This window comes from Molothrus ater, chromosome 7 (assembly GCF_012460135.2).
Source record: "Molothrus ater isolate BHLD 08-10-18 breed brown headed cowbird chromosome 7, BPBGC_Mater_1.1, whole genome shotgun sequence".
In the NCBI taxonomy this organism is placed as follows: Eukaryota; Metazoa; Chordata; class Aves; order Passeriformes; family Icteridae; genus Molothrus; species Molothrus ater.
This window is the reverse complement of record NC_050484.2, coordinates 20,343,996-20,361,851: the sequence shown is the minus strand read 5'-3', so window position 1 is coordinate 20,361,851 and position 17,856 is coordinate 20,343,996. Positions and strand designations below refer to the sequence as shown.

At 37.2% G+C, this 17,856-nt stretch overlaps 1 protein-coding gene across 2 annotated transcripts in view; it reads right to left on the bottom strand.

Moving 5' to 3' along the window:
• Nucleotides 1-17,856, bottom strand: part of GRB14 (growth factor receptor bound protein 14) — a 58,039-nt gene that overhangs the window by 10,895 nt on the left and 29,288 nt on the right. For both annotated transcript variants that reach the window (XM_036387162.1, XM_036387163.2), the window contains 7 exons: nt 14,164-14,320; nt 9,679-9,800; nt 7,477-7,551; nt 2,380-2,517; nt 1,213-1,323; nt 928-1,023; nt 281-361 (listed from right to left, as the gene is read on the bottom strand). In XM_036387162.1, coding sequence (XP_036243055.1) covers nt 281-361; nt 928-1,023; nt 1,213-1,323; nt 2,380-2,517; nt 7,477-7,551; nt 9,679-9,800; nt 14,164-14,320 — 780 coding nt within the window. The remainder of the gene's footprint in view (nt 1-280; nt 362-927; nt 1,024-1,212; nt 1,324-2,379; nt 2,518-7,476; nt 7,552-9,678; nt 9,801-14,163; nt 14,321-17,856) is intronic.

Genomic DNA, 17,856 nt, shown 5'->3' with positions numbered 1-17,856 from the left:
GCTGCTTTCTTTTCAAAATCTTCTTCCCATTCAACAGCAATAAGCCAATGAATTCCAAAAATACTGAAGATTTTACAAAACCTTTTAACTCATTTGTTCTAAGAAAGGAAGTTAATTAATTAGCTCTCTAGTCAATCCTGTCAGCCCTAAATATTTCGGCAAGCGTTGGCACATGCAAGGTTTTGAAGGAGCAGGTCAGTAGTGTAACTGACACAAGTTACTTGAAAAGAGCACAATGGCAGAAACATGTATTTATTCATGGAGCTACTGTGGGACATACCATAGGTGTTATAGTCAAAGGGCTGCAGCCACTTCTACCTTGATATGGTTGCATGTAATTCTGATACAGCTGCATCCCATACTAAAACCAGAAAATAACATGGTTAGCATTTTAAATTATAAACCTAAGCCAAGTAAGGTTTTTTCCAGATGAAAAAGATAGCACACGCCTTTTTTACCATTAAAAACCAGAGAGAAAAGCTGTTAGGCTAAGGAAATGTACATCATCACTGTTGCTGCTGCCTTTGTAAATGTACACTTTGCATTAAATACTACTCATTTAATACACCAACTGGCCTGTTCATATTTTGTCACAGTCACATTTTAAAAACATTAAAGTTCCCTTGTTGTGTATTCTTGTCGCTTTGTTCCACTTTACTCAGCAATCTCACATGAATTCAACATGGTTACACAGAAACATATGCTTAATGTTAAATATTTTCAGGACTGAGGCATCATTCCACCCCTTAAAATGATTTCAAGATTTGAACTCTCTTCTTGCAGGGATGAAAAAAAAAAAGATTTCAAAGTACAAAATTGATACTGCTATTGCATGGGAACCTAAAATGATGTTACTTCTCTACTAACAGCATCAAAATATCACATAGCACACTTGAGCAAGAAGTTAACTCTACACAGAAAAATTACCTTGAGTAACCTAATTGCTGTCATCCAACAGGTCCTACTTTGTTCATCATCTGCACAGAGCTGTTTCAGGTCTCTGGTTCCTCCTGATTTGTTAGGCTAGAAGGCCACAGCACATTTTTTTAGCATTAAAGCATATCTTGAAGATAATACCTGTTGAAATAAAAGCCACTAATTCTCCTATTTTATAATAGACAGCTGAATGTTGCTTTCAAAGCCTTAAAGAAACTTAAGCTTACCTAAAAACTGTGGCTTGCTTTAATATGTATCAGAATAATAAGCTTGTACCTTAAAGCAGAATCCATAGTTTGTTGGTGCTCCAGAAATCTTTTTGCCTGTTAAAGATATGTACATATCACTATTGCTGAATTCACAGAAAAACTGCAGATGCCTTGGCTCCTAAAAAGAAAAGTAATGTAATACCGTTAGACTACTTTTAGCCAGCCTCTCCAGATAAGAAACTTGGAAGAATACAGTAGTTATCCTGTTCCAAAACACAGTCTTACAAACTGCAGTTTCAAACATGATATCATGAAGTCTAAAAAGAGGCAACTCAATATTCATTTCATAATGCAGAGGAAAAAGAAATCAAATCAGTTAAAGAGTTTATTCTTCCAGAGGGGGAAAAAACCCCAGACTGTAAGTTATGTAATTTCTGAGAAAACTTCCACTAGATTCAAGCAATAATAAAATTAGAGTAGGAGGCAAGTTTTGAGAGCAGTATGCATTTCAAACATCAAAACAAAATAATCTTTCATAAACTGAAAAACAACATACTGTTATAATTATTGCCCAGTACCATTTCTAACCATTATCTCTCTCCACTAAGTTAATTATGTCAAGGAAGGAAACAAAAGAAATTTGCCAAAGGACACAAACCAGCTCAATGAAAACTTTGGCAGATAATTACAGAAAATCCAAAACGTGAATAAACATTGGTTTCGGTAGTTTATGTAAAAGGTTTCTCAACTCCAATGCTTAATACGATAAGGCTTAAAGTACCACCACCAAAAATTTGAGCTAGTAGAATGAAAAACTGTCCAGTGACAAATTTTGAGAATTCCCAAATTTATCTGTAGAAATTATTATTTTATATAATTAATTACTATCTATATCCACTTTTCAGAACATCTACTTATACTTCAGAAATTTAACTAGTATTTGACAATTTGTTTTAACAGGGTACGTTGTTATGAGAAATGCCAATCAGAATGAAGCAAACTTATCAGGTAAAAAGAAACCAGAGTTTCTAAGACAACACCTTCCCAGTTTTGTATCTTCATATCTCTTTAGATTTTATCTATAATAACTAGACTTAGTTTTTCTTTTTTATCACTCTAAGTTTAATGATTTGGTTATAAATTTTGGTTGTTATTATTACAAAAAATGATAAATACATACATATTTGCTCTGACTTCACAGTTCTTGCTCTCTGTCTTTTTTTCTCCCCCTTACCTTAGATGTACCTTTAGTGGAAAAATAAAGGCCAGATCTTCTCAAAAGAAAGTATAGTTTTTTCCATGATTTTTTCCCCTGCTCCTTTGCATGCAAATAACCATGAATCTCAGGATACGTGCTGGAGCTAAGGAACATCTGAAAGAAAGTATCAGACATACATTTTTCTTTTTCTCGGAAATCAGCTTTGTGTTTCATTAACATACTCAGGGCTAAGGGGAATAACTCCTAAATACACTATCACACCACAGTAATTCAGTTATGATCACATCTAATCTCATCAACAGCACTTCTCATTTAAGGCATGTAAGAATGTTACATAACTCCAAGGTATGCTAAGCAAGTTACATATTTATATGGAACCATATGGTTTGAAATGAGAGCATTACTTCTGCAGTATGTGAACTTCTGCAACTAAACTAGTGTAAGAAGTACTGATCCCATGCCTCAGACCCTATTTATTTAAAACTGCTAATCAGTGCTAACAACAAAAGAAAAAAATTACGTCCCTCCCTTCATCCGCCACGTTACAAACCAGAGAAATTAACTGACCTGAGTTAAAATTAATTCAGCAAACCACAAACTCTGAATTACAAAACCATGCAGGTCAGGTAGATATTAGCATTTTCAGAAGTAGGGAAGAAAGGGCTCTGCACCTGAAAGATGCTTCAGGAGGAGCTTTAGTTGAACCAAAACCAGAGAGACTGGGCCAGTCCCCAAGACAGCTCTTGCCTCTACTCAGAATATTCAATGACTTCTCTTCAGCCATTTCATCAGACATTATCAGAGTGCAACAGATCTTATCTTCCTGAGGCTTTGACAGGTCTACTCAGTCTTGCTGCAAAAGTACCCACTAAAAGTGAGCAACCACATTAACTTTACCCTAATTCCATGTAATGCATTCATTTTTATCACTCTTCTTCCAATAACACTACTCAGAACTGACTCTAAACATATTAACCCAGAATTCTTCTATTTCTGTATATGCCACAGAATCTGTTATTTTTGAGCTCTTCTAGAAACCTTGCCCCAGGACTGGTCTGTGGTATCATAAATTCTGTCAAGGCTTGCATAGAGGTATAGCACAAAGGATTTTCTGGTCGATATCTGCAGTTTTCATTGCTGAATTTTCCTCCTACACACTTCTATTTCCAGAAAATCTTATTTGAGGAGTGAAACAACAGATTACAAGGCAAGAGATGCACTGGCCAGTACTGGACTCCAGCAGAATGAAACAGTGAATGCTATTTTGGAAGCACACCGAGTTCTCTGGCCACTAAATAATACAGTCCAACCAAGATATACAAGGTTTCTTTGACTTTTATTGTTTTTCTGCCTTGCAGTGAGATGCATGAGTACCAGCTGCAGACCAACCTGAGCTGGTGTGAATGCAATAACACGAGCAGGGCTCCGCCGGCCAGGGCAGTGCCCCAGCCCACCACCAGGACTGCATTATGAGTAGCTTCACTGCTATTCACCTGAACAGCTCAATTACAGTAAGCCTAGGTACATCTAGCTACACGTGCTGCTGGCACACAGCTGTGTGCAAATGCAGTTAAAGCTATTTTAGCCACACTGAAGCAGATGGGTAGGTCTTGGTAAATGTTCTGGCTGTTCATCTTCCCTTTTGCCATGTACTAACAGGTTCACTGGTGGGAAATATGCAGGCTCAACTGAAAAAGTATAAAATCCATAAACAAAGTCAAATTAAAGCCTTAAGAAAATCTAAACAAGCCAATGTATGTAAAAACAAAAGAGCATCTTTTTAGGCTTTAATGTCTCTGCTGAAACTAAAAGGAGTGGTTGGCTTCCTGCCTGCACAAGTGTCTTCCCCAGGATTTCTGCCATAAGAGCTTCAAACCAGAAATGTTGTCATGAAAAACACTTCTCTTACTCAGCAGACCAAAGTGGAGGAGCAATACAATGCTAAGCTTCGACAGTCACTGTTGTACCCATGCTATCAATTAAACAAGGCATCTGCAGTAATGCTAGGAAAAAGGCAATCTTAAATCCATCTTTTCCTTTCTAAGGAAAGACAGCTGAGGACTATGTGAGAAAATAGAACATGAACAAGCTGTAGTCAAAACCATTAACTGTCAGAAGGATGAGCAGTAAAAATATTTCAGAGTGAGAACTGAATGTCTGTAATAAATGCCAAAAATGAATTATAGTAGGAAAGAAAATTTCCTTGTTTTTAGTTTCATCTTGCTTTTTGTTGGGTTTTTTTTGTTGCCCCTTGTTTTGTTGGGTTTTTTTTTAATAGAGATACATACAAGTTTTTTATAGGAAGGAATGGATCCCTGTTTATGCAGATAAAAATAAGAAAAATCCTTAGTACTGGAAGAAGAGGGGGGAGCTAAATGATAGTACACTGCAGGCAGGGACTACTGGTCACACAATATGTAGAAATAAACTTGCACCCTCTTCCCCACACAGTGAAATATATACCCTGATAAGCAGAGTGGTGTCAAATGCCACTGTGTCCTTCAGCTGCTGATATAGACAGCACTGAGGAGTTGAAACATATGCAGTGTTTCAGGGAGTTAAAGAAGCCATCATTATACTAGACTTTGTGAATCATGTTGAATTTGATGACAGATTTCTTCAAAGATGTGATGACAGCTAGCCATGATCCAGACCAATAGTACTGGGAACGAGCTGGATTTTCACCCTGAATCTGCTGAAAAATTTTGGGAGCACCAAGTAATTCTAGTGAAGAATTGATTCTGAATCTCAATATTGTCCCCTATAGACTTCAGTCTACCTCAAAGGTTTAGACTGGGAGGCCAACAAAACCTAGAGTGGAAGACAGAGGAAGGCAATGGGGAGACTAAAACAACATCCAGGAGACTGGCAAGAGACTGAAATGCAGTGCAGGTCTGCTTCAGCCTGAAGCCTGGAATGGCAGTCATGTGAGAAACTGGTTAGGGAAAGCGGAACTTGCTATGGCAGAGAGATTAAAGAAATTAAAGCCTGGCTCTTAATAATGATCGTAAAATTGTCATACCATGTTCATTTTTGACATATATTAAAACATCCAATTTGCAAAAATAGCCTAAAGCAAGCTCCAAATGACCCAGACTGCCTGCCACTACACATGCACATACAGCAGTGTGTCTCAGAGCTGCCATACCCTGATCAATACAGCGACACACCTCCTCTGTAGGCTAATCCATGGCAGCAATTAAACCTCTCTTTGGTACACACAGACACTCAGTATGTCCCAGACCTAGTACTTTTACTTAGCACATGCTAAATGGATAGGAGACTCATGAACTTCTCTTTTGTTTTTGTGGCTCTGTTCTACAAAGATGTTCTGGTTCAAAATCATCAGCCAAAATACTTACTCTTCCACTTTCAATGAGAGTTAAGAAAAACAGACCTTGAAAACATTTTACTTGCTTACAGCTCAATCCACAAAAGGATGTCAAAGTATCAGAAGTGATTTTTTAATCACTTGTAAGCATTGAATTGTCAAACTAATGTCTCTTTTGATACTTAACCAAGCACATCACAAATAATAATGCAGCCCATTAACTTGTCTTAATGAAAGTTTCCAAGGAGATAGTGACACACTGTAAACAATTTACCCAACAGTTTCTGCTGAAATGTGCACAATGGCTGCACAATCCACCAAGGTATTCTCTACTTTGTGCCTATTAAGTTTTATTTGATGAAATACAATTAAGCATAAAATGCAACACAAAATAGCAACAGAGGAGAGTTTGCAACATGTTTATCAAGCTACCAAAATGACAAGTAATAGATATATATTTAGAATGATTCTTAAGTTTACCTAGCAGCTCTGAACATTTTCTAGATCTCACAATATGGGCTTAAAGAAGTTCTGCACAAGAATATATGGCAAACAGTTCACTTATAAGTCTTCATTATATTTTGAACTACTAAATTACATTTGTGAGGAAACATAAATTTCTATTAACATAGGGGACAAAATTTTCTAAATTAAACGTTTATGCTAGAAGTGCAAAAACTGTATTATGTAGGTGGCAAAAGGGAAACAATTTTCATTAGATTAGCAGCACTTCTGAAATCACAAAAATTTTATGTAGGTTTGTAAAAATTACTTACAGAATCTAGTGTATGTCAAATCTAATTCACAAAACTTTTTACTATATTTGGGATAATCTCAACATCTTGATTAAAATCTACTCTTATAAGGATATAATTATTTAATATGAAAGAGTGCTCTGAGAATTCATTATTTAAAATGGTTTTCATTTACTGCTGGATGCTAAGGTAGACCTTATCATATAGATTTTTTTAAAACTGTAATTTCTGTGTTTATTTTGCTTCTGCCCTAAATATCCTATGTTATGTTGCCTTTCCAATCATTCCTTATCCCCAAAACTCATGCATGGGGCTGCTGTCTTAAGACCAGTGGAAGTTCTTCTTCTATTATTTAATTTTTCTAATGACAAGCAAACAAGAGTGATGTGTATGTTTCCACCTTTATTACTCATTTTTCCCCCCTTTGAAAGTAAGACAATGATCCCTGATATGGTCATTTTGTATTATCATTTCATTATTCCCACTGTAAATTAGAATCTTGTGTCTGCTTAAAAGATGACTAACACTGAGTGACCTACCATAATTTTTTTTGAAGGCTACAGTAGCCTTCAAGCTAACAAATCATCCTAGTCAGTCTAAATTTTCTACTTGTTAAGTTTAACCATTTAACTCTTTTTTATATCCATTTGTGTCACATCACCAGTATTTTGGTATTCTACCACAGCCTGCTGCTAAGTTTTTCCAGCACTCCTCCAACTATTTAAGGAAAAAGTGTCTTTCACCTGAAATACCCAGTAAAGGTATTGAATGTTTTCACTGTATTTCCTTTGTTTTGGTGCTCCTTGATTCTTAAAGGACATCCAAGTTTCCAAGTGTGGGCATATAATAGCTGCCAGGAAGGGACACATTCTTTCTTATCTCTTGAGGAAAAAAGTTACTAACCATGTCTTGACTTATTCAAAACCTAGCAACAGATCCAACAGCAATAAGGAACTATGCTCACACAGCACAGATAATGGGAAATTATGAGCTGTGCTGGTTCATCTTCATTCAAGGATTACATACCTGTAATATCCCAGAGTGGCTTAGAGCTGCATTGGTCTCACTTGGAAAAGATATCATATGATCTGGAAAAAAGCTCTGTAACAACAAGAACTTGTATCAAAGTTCTGTAGAAATAAATACAAAACTTTCTCTCTTGTATGTGCATTTTAAGTTCTCAGTGCAGTGCAAGACACTGAAGATTCCCTGATCCAATAATTTAAGCTTACCTTAATATCATCCCAAAATTTGGCACATGCTATATATTATTTGCTGAAAAACACAGAATTTTGAGAAAACATCAATAGTCTCTGGAACAGGGTTTCAGACACCAGTGCAAATCACATTGCAATATTTGGCCCTTAGTGTTGTTTTTCTAGCAGTAATTTCTATTGCTTTTGACATATAAGACTTGCCTGGGGAGTCAATATGCTACAAAGTAAGGAGGCTATACACCAACATGCTGAAAAGTGTATTGTTCTCTACTGTTTTCATTACACTAGAAACCCAGTAAAATATTTTGGAATATCTTCCACTAACACAGAAAGAGTTCTCTCTCTTTTTTTTTTTAATCTTCTATTTTATGTATTATACAAATTAACAAAAAAAATCTGACTACATCAACATGATGGGGTTAAAAGCCCACAACTAAAATGCCAGTTTCATTATCAAGGAAAACTCAAGGGATAACTTATGGGGCAGACCTGCAGCTGGGGTGTTCAATACAGTCATGCAGATATGAACCAGACAAGGGTTTGACCATCACAAATAATGTTTTCTCAAGGCCTGGACAAATTTGAAGTTAATATTCCCTTGGCCACCCAATGTTCAGCAATTTCCATTTTTAATGAAATTGAACTTCTGGTAGGGTTAATTCATATTAACTCATTGTGATAAAGCATTCTTGCTGCAGCTGGGACCAGAACACCCAGAAGAACTCCGCTTAGCTATAGCTGCTGAAGCTGCTGTAGCTGCAGGTCTGCCACGCTCCACAGCCAGCTCCACTCACTTAATAAACTTAATTTTTGGAGGCAACAGACAGAAAGTGATGCATAGAAAGTCTCCCCTGAATATGAGGAAGAACTTCTTTATTATGTGGGTGATCACGTACTGGAACAGATTGCCAAGAAAGGTTGTAGAATCTCACTCAATGGAGATTTTCAAAAACCCTCTGGATGCAATCCTGTGTCATGGGCTCTGGAATGACTCTGCTTGAGCAGGCAGGTTGACCCATTTGGTGATTCTGTGAAAGCCTCTTTACTAATTGCAGAGCATCTCAAGATGAAAAATTTTTCACTGGTATAGTGATATCTCCATATCTGGGACAAACCTATCATGATTTGTCCAGAGACACACAATTCAATCAAACAAAAATTCCCAAAACTCTTATATTTCTTGTTATCTTTATATTTACCTTTTTATCTTTTTCATACATAGATAATCCAAATTCCTTTTACTTTTTATCTTTTAAGCCCTCACACAGTTCTGCTCTTTCTCCTTTTTACATCTGAAACAAGCTGGTTTTATAAGAGACAGCATTAGGAGTTGTCCAAATACACCATGGAGCAACCAGATGGTAAGTTCCTTCCGCTGAGCCAGGACTGCTTCCATGCCCTTTGCCATCAGCCAAGGTCTGAATCAGCAGCATTAACCTTTGGCAACATCCCTGAGTTACAGGATAAATGCTCTCTTTCCATTCCTTACGTATGCTAACTTTGGCTTCACTTTCACTTACCCCTAGTAGGTTATGGCTGCTCATGGCCTTTTGTGTCAGTTGTCATTTAGCTACAGCTGGGAGAAGCTGCAATTTGGCAGTGCTGGGCCAGAACATTCAATTTTCACTTCAACAATAAAATAATCTTTGCTACAGGTGCCTCTGCTCACACTGCTTCATTTTATATTATGCTGTCACTTGATGAAAAGTTCAGTGAGTTGCAAAAATTTAATTTTGTTTTACGTCCGTGTGCAAATTTCAATACAATTAAACCCAATCACTGCCCCCATCACTCTCAAACATAAGAAATGAACATGGCTGTTTTACAGTTGTAAGAAAGGGACCAGCCAATGATCACATGCACTACAATACATTGCTGTATTTCACATATTTATTCCTTTTGACTCCTGCTACACTAAAAAATTTAAACTCTGACTATCTGTGTGCACCAAAAAAGACTTTTTTAGAAACAGTAACTGCAGTAACTTCACAGATAAAATATTAGGACTTACCAATGGATTTTTAAAAAACTCATACTTTGCATAATTTTTTCTAAAATACAGTTTGGTTTCCTCTTCCATTACCCAATTTGACTGGACTTCCATCACTAATTCATGGTCTTCTATAGCTCTTCCTATAAGAAAACAAAACAAAAAAAATTAAACAAAATGCAAAATCAAATATCAAGCTCATGACTAGCCAAAGCCAAAGAACTTTCATGATCTAAAGATAAAGTGGAGGGAAGTTGAACTTCCATTCAATTTAACTCACTCTTCATTGAATTTAACTAATGTTTGAGTCCAAAAAGAGATTAAGGATGCTATATGAAAATCCCATTTTGTAACCAGATTAAATGAAGCAAATAAAACCATTAAAAATTCAGAAAACAAAAAATACCCAAAAATAGTGAAGTAAGCATTTTGAAATCTTGTACAGGTTGTTCTCTTCCAAAACACATTCTTCAGAAGCAAGGGCAAAGAACTGAAGCTCTGAGTTAAAACCAGTATTTTTTTCCTTCAGTTTTATAGAGAGAAAGTGCTCCTCTGAGATGACATTTAAAACTCTTAAACTGCTTGGCATTGTGACATTTAAGAAAACACCATTTCCTCAAGACTTACTTCTTGGTAGAAAAATATGACATTGTGCATCACCCCAAAAGATGGGTAAAGGTGCTGATATTTCTTTATTTTTAAAGTGCCACAGCAAAAAATATTTTATAACTGAGCAAACTTACTTTTTTGAAGGAACTGAAACACTGAGTGCCCTCCAAAAACACAGCCCTGTAATCAAATCCTTAAACGCTCACATGAAAAAGCTGCCTTTCTGTTTAGGCAAATCATGTCTTCCAACTAGACTGGAGAGTTTCTACCTCCCTTTCTATCATCTCTTTATTACTGCTATCTCTAACATGAGGAGCACCTGCTACAGTCCACAACAGCCTCCTTAATTATGGAAGTATTTAATGCACATGAAAGATTTAATATTGGAGTACATGATAGAACACATTTCAAAAAGTCTCTTCTCCAGCCACCCAGTGGGGAAAAAATTTAAACTAAATAAAAAATAGAAAGACATTGCTCAGCACTATGTCACAGGTAGTGCTTTATGAACCTTCCTAGCCTTCACAGACTACCTGAAAGAATGCAGAGCGAAATCAAAATGAGACTGAAAGATACTGATGTGCCTGGCCAAGGCACTGCCCTCTACTCAAAGAGGAGCCCTAGAAAATGTGTGTTCAGCTGCAGAAGCAAACAGAAAACTGTTTACAGCCAGCAGAAAAAATTCTCAGTATACAAGGAAAAATTTTCTGGATGAAGATAGTACTTCCTTTACAAAGGAGAGCAGTTATGGAAAACTGTTCTGTTTTCAGAGCCTGCCCTGCTCAGGGGAACTGCAGTGGAACTATGGGACTCAGCACCAAGGTACTTGGTGGTAGGGATGACATGGCATCATCCAAATTTAGGCACACTTCAGCTGCTTTCAATGATCTTAGACATTGTGAAAACCATTCAAGTTAAAAGAACACATACCAGAAATATATTGATTTATAGAGCTGCAGGAATTGCTGAACTTCAGATATTCAAAATAGAACCCCCACTACTGCAAAACTTGGGAGGTAGGGAAGAAAGCTGAGCTTCCTGGCTGCCAAGGCAGCAGCAGTGAGGGCACAACCATCCTCGGTGTTCAACAATAGAGCTCTGCACCCAAGGGCACATATGTTTGTGAAAAGTGAAATATAGAGACCGTGGGTTTATGCTTTGCTCTAGGTGGGAGTTTTGTTGGGATTTTTTCCTTTTTAAACGTTCTCAGCAGATACCTCCACACAGCAATGAAGGCACAATCCAGCAATGTAATTAATGTCTGTCTTGATTAAAAGTAGAACATTGTGCTCAGCTCACTAAGATTCATGCAATTATATCTAATTCAGGAGTATTCAGACAGCTGTTAGATTTTAAAGAAAATGTTCACTAATTGATGGATGAATTATTAATCCACATAATCCTGAAATTTACACAGACACACACATTTGCCCACAGCACTTCTCCTTTCAATACCAATTCCCCTAACTTATGAGATGAAAAGACTTTCCAAATTTACATGGGTAAAACATACAGCAGTAAGAAACAGAAAACAATCCCAAACTAACTCATCATTTGAAAAGTATTTGTTCAAACTACTCTTCCAGTGCTTAAGAATATACTTAAAGCAAGTCAAGATGAATACGTTAACTCTTTCTAACAAAACCGAATCTAATACAGCATCATTAAAGTAACTCCATTATTGTTCAGTACTCTAAAAATACAGAGGGGATATCTCAAATTGTTCCTTTCCTTGGCCAGTAATGTTGAATTGCCAACCTCATCATCTAGGAAACTATTTTACTTTTAAAATTAAGCATTCACCTTTTTCTAGAACTACACTGAAAGCAGCTGAGTAATTATAAGACTGCATGGTGAATGAAGGTCTTCAGCAATTTCAAGAATATCATAATATTAGGAAAATCAATTTCACTAATTATTTGATATTGAAATCTTCCAAGAAATTCTCCAGATTGAAGAAAACACACTACTTGTCAAAAAGTGTACTGTGCAAATACAGAAAGCTGGAGAAACAGTGCCACTATTGTTCTGGCATGGTTCTCAAAGGCATCTTCTTCAATAGTTACGACACTACTTGAACACCAGCTACACTACAGGAAACAGAAAACACTTCTGCTGTTTATATAGCACTGTTTTCTAAAGCCATTTTGCTACCTCTTCTTCTATAGCAGTCATTTTCAACCTCGACCCAGATTTAACTCTGGCCTTCCTCTGAGTTGGAAGCATCTCACAGCTGATACATTCAGTGCAAAAGGTTACAAATATCTTTGAAATTTTACAAAGCAAGAAAAGAAATTTGAAAAATGTTTGTGTCTGCCTTCATAGGATAAAGGAGTATAAAAGGGCAGAAAATAGTTTTAGCTTTTGTAGTTCATCCTTAAACAACAGCTGATAAAGATAATTGAGTCAGAGATGCACAGTCAAGTTTATTTTCAATAAATGCACACGGCTGGATTCCCTAGATACATCCAGAGAAAGAAAGGGACTCTAAGAATAGTTTTCAGCCATATTTAAATATCTGGGGGGGAAGGAGAGAGTGGTCAGGGAGAATGTGGGGGTGTTTGATTTTTGTTCCTGCTGTGTACATTTTTTTAAATCAACAGCACTGGGGTTACCAGGTACCAGCACAGTCTCTTTTGAGAATTAAGAACTCCATGGAGTTTTCTATATATTTTAGAATGCAGGAAGGCATCCAGAACATCCTCTTTTTCAAGCCACACTTTGCACTAGCAGATGGAACTGCCCTTGAAGTTGCAGAAGTACTACCTTTTTTAGCTCTAGTACAGTGCCAAAGTTCAAGAATAATATGGAAATTTTGAGTGATGTGAAATTATAACCATATTTCTTTGGCATTTGTCCTCTAGTAGATTTTTTTCTAACATAATTTCCTATCAGAAGCATACACAACACAGTACTGAAACACCGTGCTGTAAAAGCAAGTAAGATTGTCTAACTTGAGATTCAGTTCTATTACTTTCCAGCAGTGGGCTTCTAAACTCCTCTCTTGCTAAGGAAAGTCTTTCCTGTATTCTGCATTTTTTACATCTCTGCAAACATCCCCTTTCTCCCTAAAATGAATTTGCCTTATGTTTTTTATACTGCAAAAGTACACATATACACTTCAAAAAGGAACAGAGATCAGATGTTCTATTTTGAAACCACAGATTACACATTTTGAACTGTATAATAGAAAAAGAGAAGTTTTACTACACTAGAGGAACACTGAAAAAGTGAAAGAATTTCAGAACATCTTGCTACCAGCAACTTAAAATACTACACATAGCATTGCCTCAATGCAGCTCACTGGTCCTAAGTGGAAGTTTGGAGGAATGGTTTTGTTTTCCTTTTAAAGTAGCGCTGTCCCAGAGTTCACCATAAATCTAGCCAAAGTGAATGCAGTGAAGGAAAATACTGACAGCCCACTCTGATATTATTTCTGAAAACCAAATCCTATAGTAAAGATAAAATAGCACTGGGTAACCTCTTTCAGTCCCTGATGTCAGATATTTCACTCAGGTGTGTTAGGAACAAACAGGATTTTATTTCTGACAAAAATAACCCAAGTCTTTCTAGAGATAAGCAGGAAATACCAGCCATAAGAGAGAAAGAGCTGCCAGATAAAAACAAGGAAGAATTTTCAGTGAGAACTTTAACTGTTACTGTCTTCCAAATTATTCTTACAGAGGCAGATCAAGCAGTGTGAAGCAAATGTACCATGAAAAAAAATCTAGTTTATACCTATGCTTTCAAAAATAATCAGAAGCAACAACCCCAAAAATAAAAAATTCAGAAGAAACTTCCCATCATTTTGCTTCCAAGCCTTTCTATTAGAATTGTACTTCCATGTGAAAATGAAAACCAGACACCTTATTTACCATTATATACTATTAATCTTACCTAAACCTGTGTGGGTAAGTTGTTCAAAGAGAGTCCAGCTGTGGTCATCAACATAGTGGTTCTTCAATATCAAGAGCTGACACACATCCCTGGCTGTTATATCACTTGGTACTTCCAAAGCTCTGCTAGTATCATCTTCACTATACACTTTGATTACCTGCAATAAATACAAACTCTAAAATATCCGTAAGTTTAATCTTTGCTTCAGTTACTCCATGTATGTTGCTCTCTCAGCTTCATGACTGAGACAAGAACCCACACACACAGAGTGCAACATGAAAGGCAGCCACTCCTCTTTAGTGCAATGGCATCATTGAGAACAAAACAGCCAAGCAAAGAATATTCCACTACTAAATTTGGCCCCAGGATATCCCTTGCCACAGGACACTGGCCAGATTGGTACATTAGCTTAAAAAAATCATTAATGGAGAGATAAATAAATGCAGTGAAACTGTACATTCTTAATAAGCTGAAAAAGAAACCACACAGCATAAACAGTGAAACTCAAGAATTCTCCGACTGCAGAACTGTAGAAAGATTTGATAAAGGAGTTAGTTCAGAGAATGGCAATCAGACTCAAGATGCTCGCAGTTCTGTAGAGAGTAAAACAGGAGATGTTACAGAGTGGCTTCAAATTTTGACAAACAAGAACTGGAATTCTTGCACACACATCCTCAGTTTAAAGGGTGCCCAAGATGCTTTTAACTGACAAAATACTCCTCTCAGTTTATTGCATTTATCCATATTCATGAGAAAGCAAGACAAAACTCTCCTGAATTTTATGCACAAAACCTAAATACCATTGTAAATCCCTCATTAAACAGCAAGATACAAGTTCTCACTTTAAAGACAAACAAGCCTGTTACTGTCAGTCATTCCTAACAGCTGCCTTACCGAATACACGCTCATTTCAAGCATCTAATAAACAAGCAGGAATGTACTGTGCCCTAACTTGTCAAGGCAGCTCCCTCTCTGGTTTGTGCTGAAGTTGGTAGGAAAGTGAGCAGGAAACTCCAACTTGTATCTCCTACCACCTGCATCTTCCCACCAACAGTGGTTGGTTAATATTGCACCTAATCAATGTTCACAGGTCAAGAGTCCCATACAATATTCAGCCACCCTTGCCACAACACCAATCTTCAGGATATGGCAAACATTAAATTCATGCTCCTAAAGTGCTGAAAAACCTCTCCCTACATATGAATCAACTACCTCAAAGCTGAGACTCTCAAGGGAAATAGAAGTCTTCAGAGAAAGAAGATCCAATGTTTCCACAGGCCTAAGCCCAGTATTTCCATTTAATCAAAAAGGCAAAAAGACCACATTGCTACTGAATTTAATACTGCCAAAGCAGCCATGGGGGATGGCTGTGGTTGGTTTTGTAAGACATCTATGCTTTGGCAGTGTTCCCACTGCTAAGCAGGAGAGACCAGCAGCAATGCAGCCCGCTTGCAGCAGAGCCTGGCTCCACACACACAAAGTCCTACTCCAGTCACACAGAAATGATGTTTGGCCATTCAGGATAAACCAACATGAATTATTTAAATTCCTGCAATATTTACAATGATTCAAAGATGAAATCAAAAGATGTGTCTGGCAGGGTGCACTGTGAATGCAATGGAGGGCTGTAGGGGTGACTAGAGGAAACAGCATCCCATCACCTTAAAATAGGTCCTACTGTGGGCAGCACTGAAGGTCACAGACAGCTTCATTAGTCTGTCCAGCAAGTCTATGTCAGGCTGAACCTAAAGGATTTTACAGGCTGAAATGCCAGAAAGGAGAGAGACAGTGGAGAAGATGAAAGCAAAGGTAAGAATTGAAGTAACTTTCCAAGTATTGACAATTGTTTTAAGTCCCTTCCAGCTGAAATATTCTATTCTGTTTCCCAATATTCTTGCAATAAAGCCAGGGTGGGAATCCATGTGAGCATGCTGGCTAGGGACTCTATGGCACAGAGCAGCAACTGCAGTTTTCCCCAGGCACTCATCAAGTTCAGTGATATGCTTATTTTACAGCAAGAGCACGTACAGCCCATGCTGAGGCTCTTGACGGATATTTTAACAGAAATTCTTTTTAAAAGGGTTAAGAGTCGCAGTGCAGATGACTTCACTCTTATTGCTAGAGAAACAGAAAAAGAGTTTTTAAAATGCTGGAGACAGCAACACAAGTCATGATAATGAGCTGCCTGTGGCCATTCAGCTCAGGGAGTGGGAAGCCTTGGAAGTGGCCTTGGACTATTGGAGCTCAGCTAAAGCAAAACAAACAACACAACAAAAAAAAACAATGAGAAAAAACCCAGTTTATATTCTCTGTGAGTATTCTCAGTCAGTTTTCTCAGTATAGGGAAATAAATCCTGCTCAAGTCTAGGAGAAGAGATCACCCCAGCTCACAGCTACGATGGAGTACCTTACAAAACACAAATGCTGTGACCTTTTTCTCTTCCTTGCAAGGGATTCAGATGCAGCAGGAGACAAGAGTCACCTAATAGATACTCATCAACTTCTGTCACACATTTTGCTTAACAAATTGGTGTAAATCTCATCACTTAGAGTGATCTTTGAGCGGTTTTTTTAATTAGAAGTTGCTCAGTATGCACTTGGTGTTGTGTTTGAAGCAAGTCTCCTGTAAGATTGCTAGGAATGTACTTATTCCAAGAGGAGTGGATCAGATGAAAAAGGATAAATTCAAAATCCCATTTTTCCTTGGAAATATGTTGCAATACTTCTCTTCCTAGAAGTAGAAAATGCTTTGAGAATTAAAGGGTGGCAGAGTTATGCTAAAGATGCAGCTATGCTGACTTCCTACAGAAATGAGCAAGCTTGAGTGATACCTCTACTTTTATTAGTGGCTCTCACCATGTATTTGACTGGCCAGTCATCTCCACTTTTTTCCATTTTTTTTCCCCTGAAAAATCTGTCTGAGAAGTAGCACACAAGAAAAGAGCTGCTAATTGAGACCAAAGTCTCATTACAGTTTTCATACCCTACATTCTCAAACTTTGCTCCAAAGCAAGCTGTTTCACTTCCCTTGACTATACCTATTACTAGGCAGAAAAACTTGTCTCAGCAGCACTGAAATCTTCTTTCCGGTCTAGTTTATAAATACAAGGAGATTTTAGTTCTTCCCAAGGCTAGAAAAAGAAGCACCTCAATAGCTTATATTTAAGTCACTGGAAGTAAGAAATAAGCAGCTCCAAGATTTTCCTATAAGAGGAAAACTCCAAGCTCAGCATGACAAGCATTAATCATTTTCACTGCCTATGGGAGCAGGCAAGGAGGTACAGCATTCCTACATGTTCTCTTTCAGATTTTCAATATATTAAAAATCAGCCAAGACCCCAGAATTATGTGCAGTGTATCTTTATCCCTCCAAAAATTATTATTATAAGAAATGTTGCTTCAAAATGAAATATATTATTTTTCATATTTCACTAATCAAATTAACTCAGAATGTAAAATAAATGGTGAAAAATACAATCAAATATTTAACAAAGGAAAATAGAAAGAAGACCCTTGTTTTTACACGAAAAAGTAACCAGAAGAAGCAAAAAATCAGCAATTTTATAAAAGAATAAGTAAAAGAGCACATAAGGTAAGCAATGTGGGAGGAGGGAGGAGCAAGAGAAGCAAAGCTGGACTCTACTCCCCCGAGTCTTCTTCCCCACTCAACCGTCATCTCCACTACAATAATTA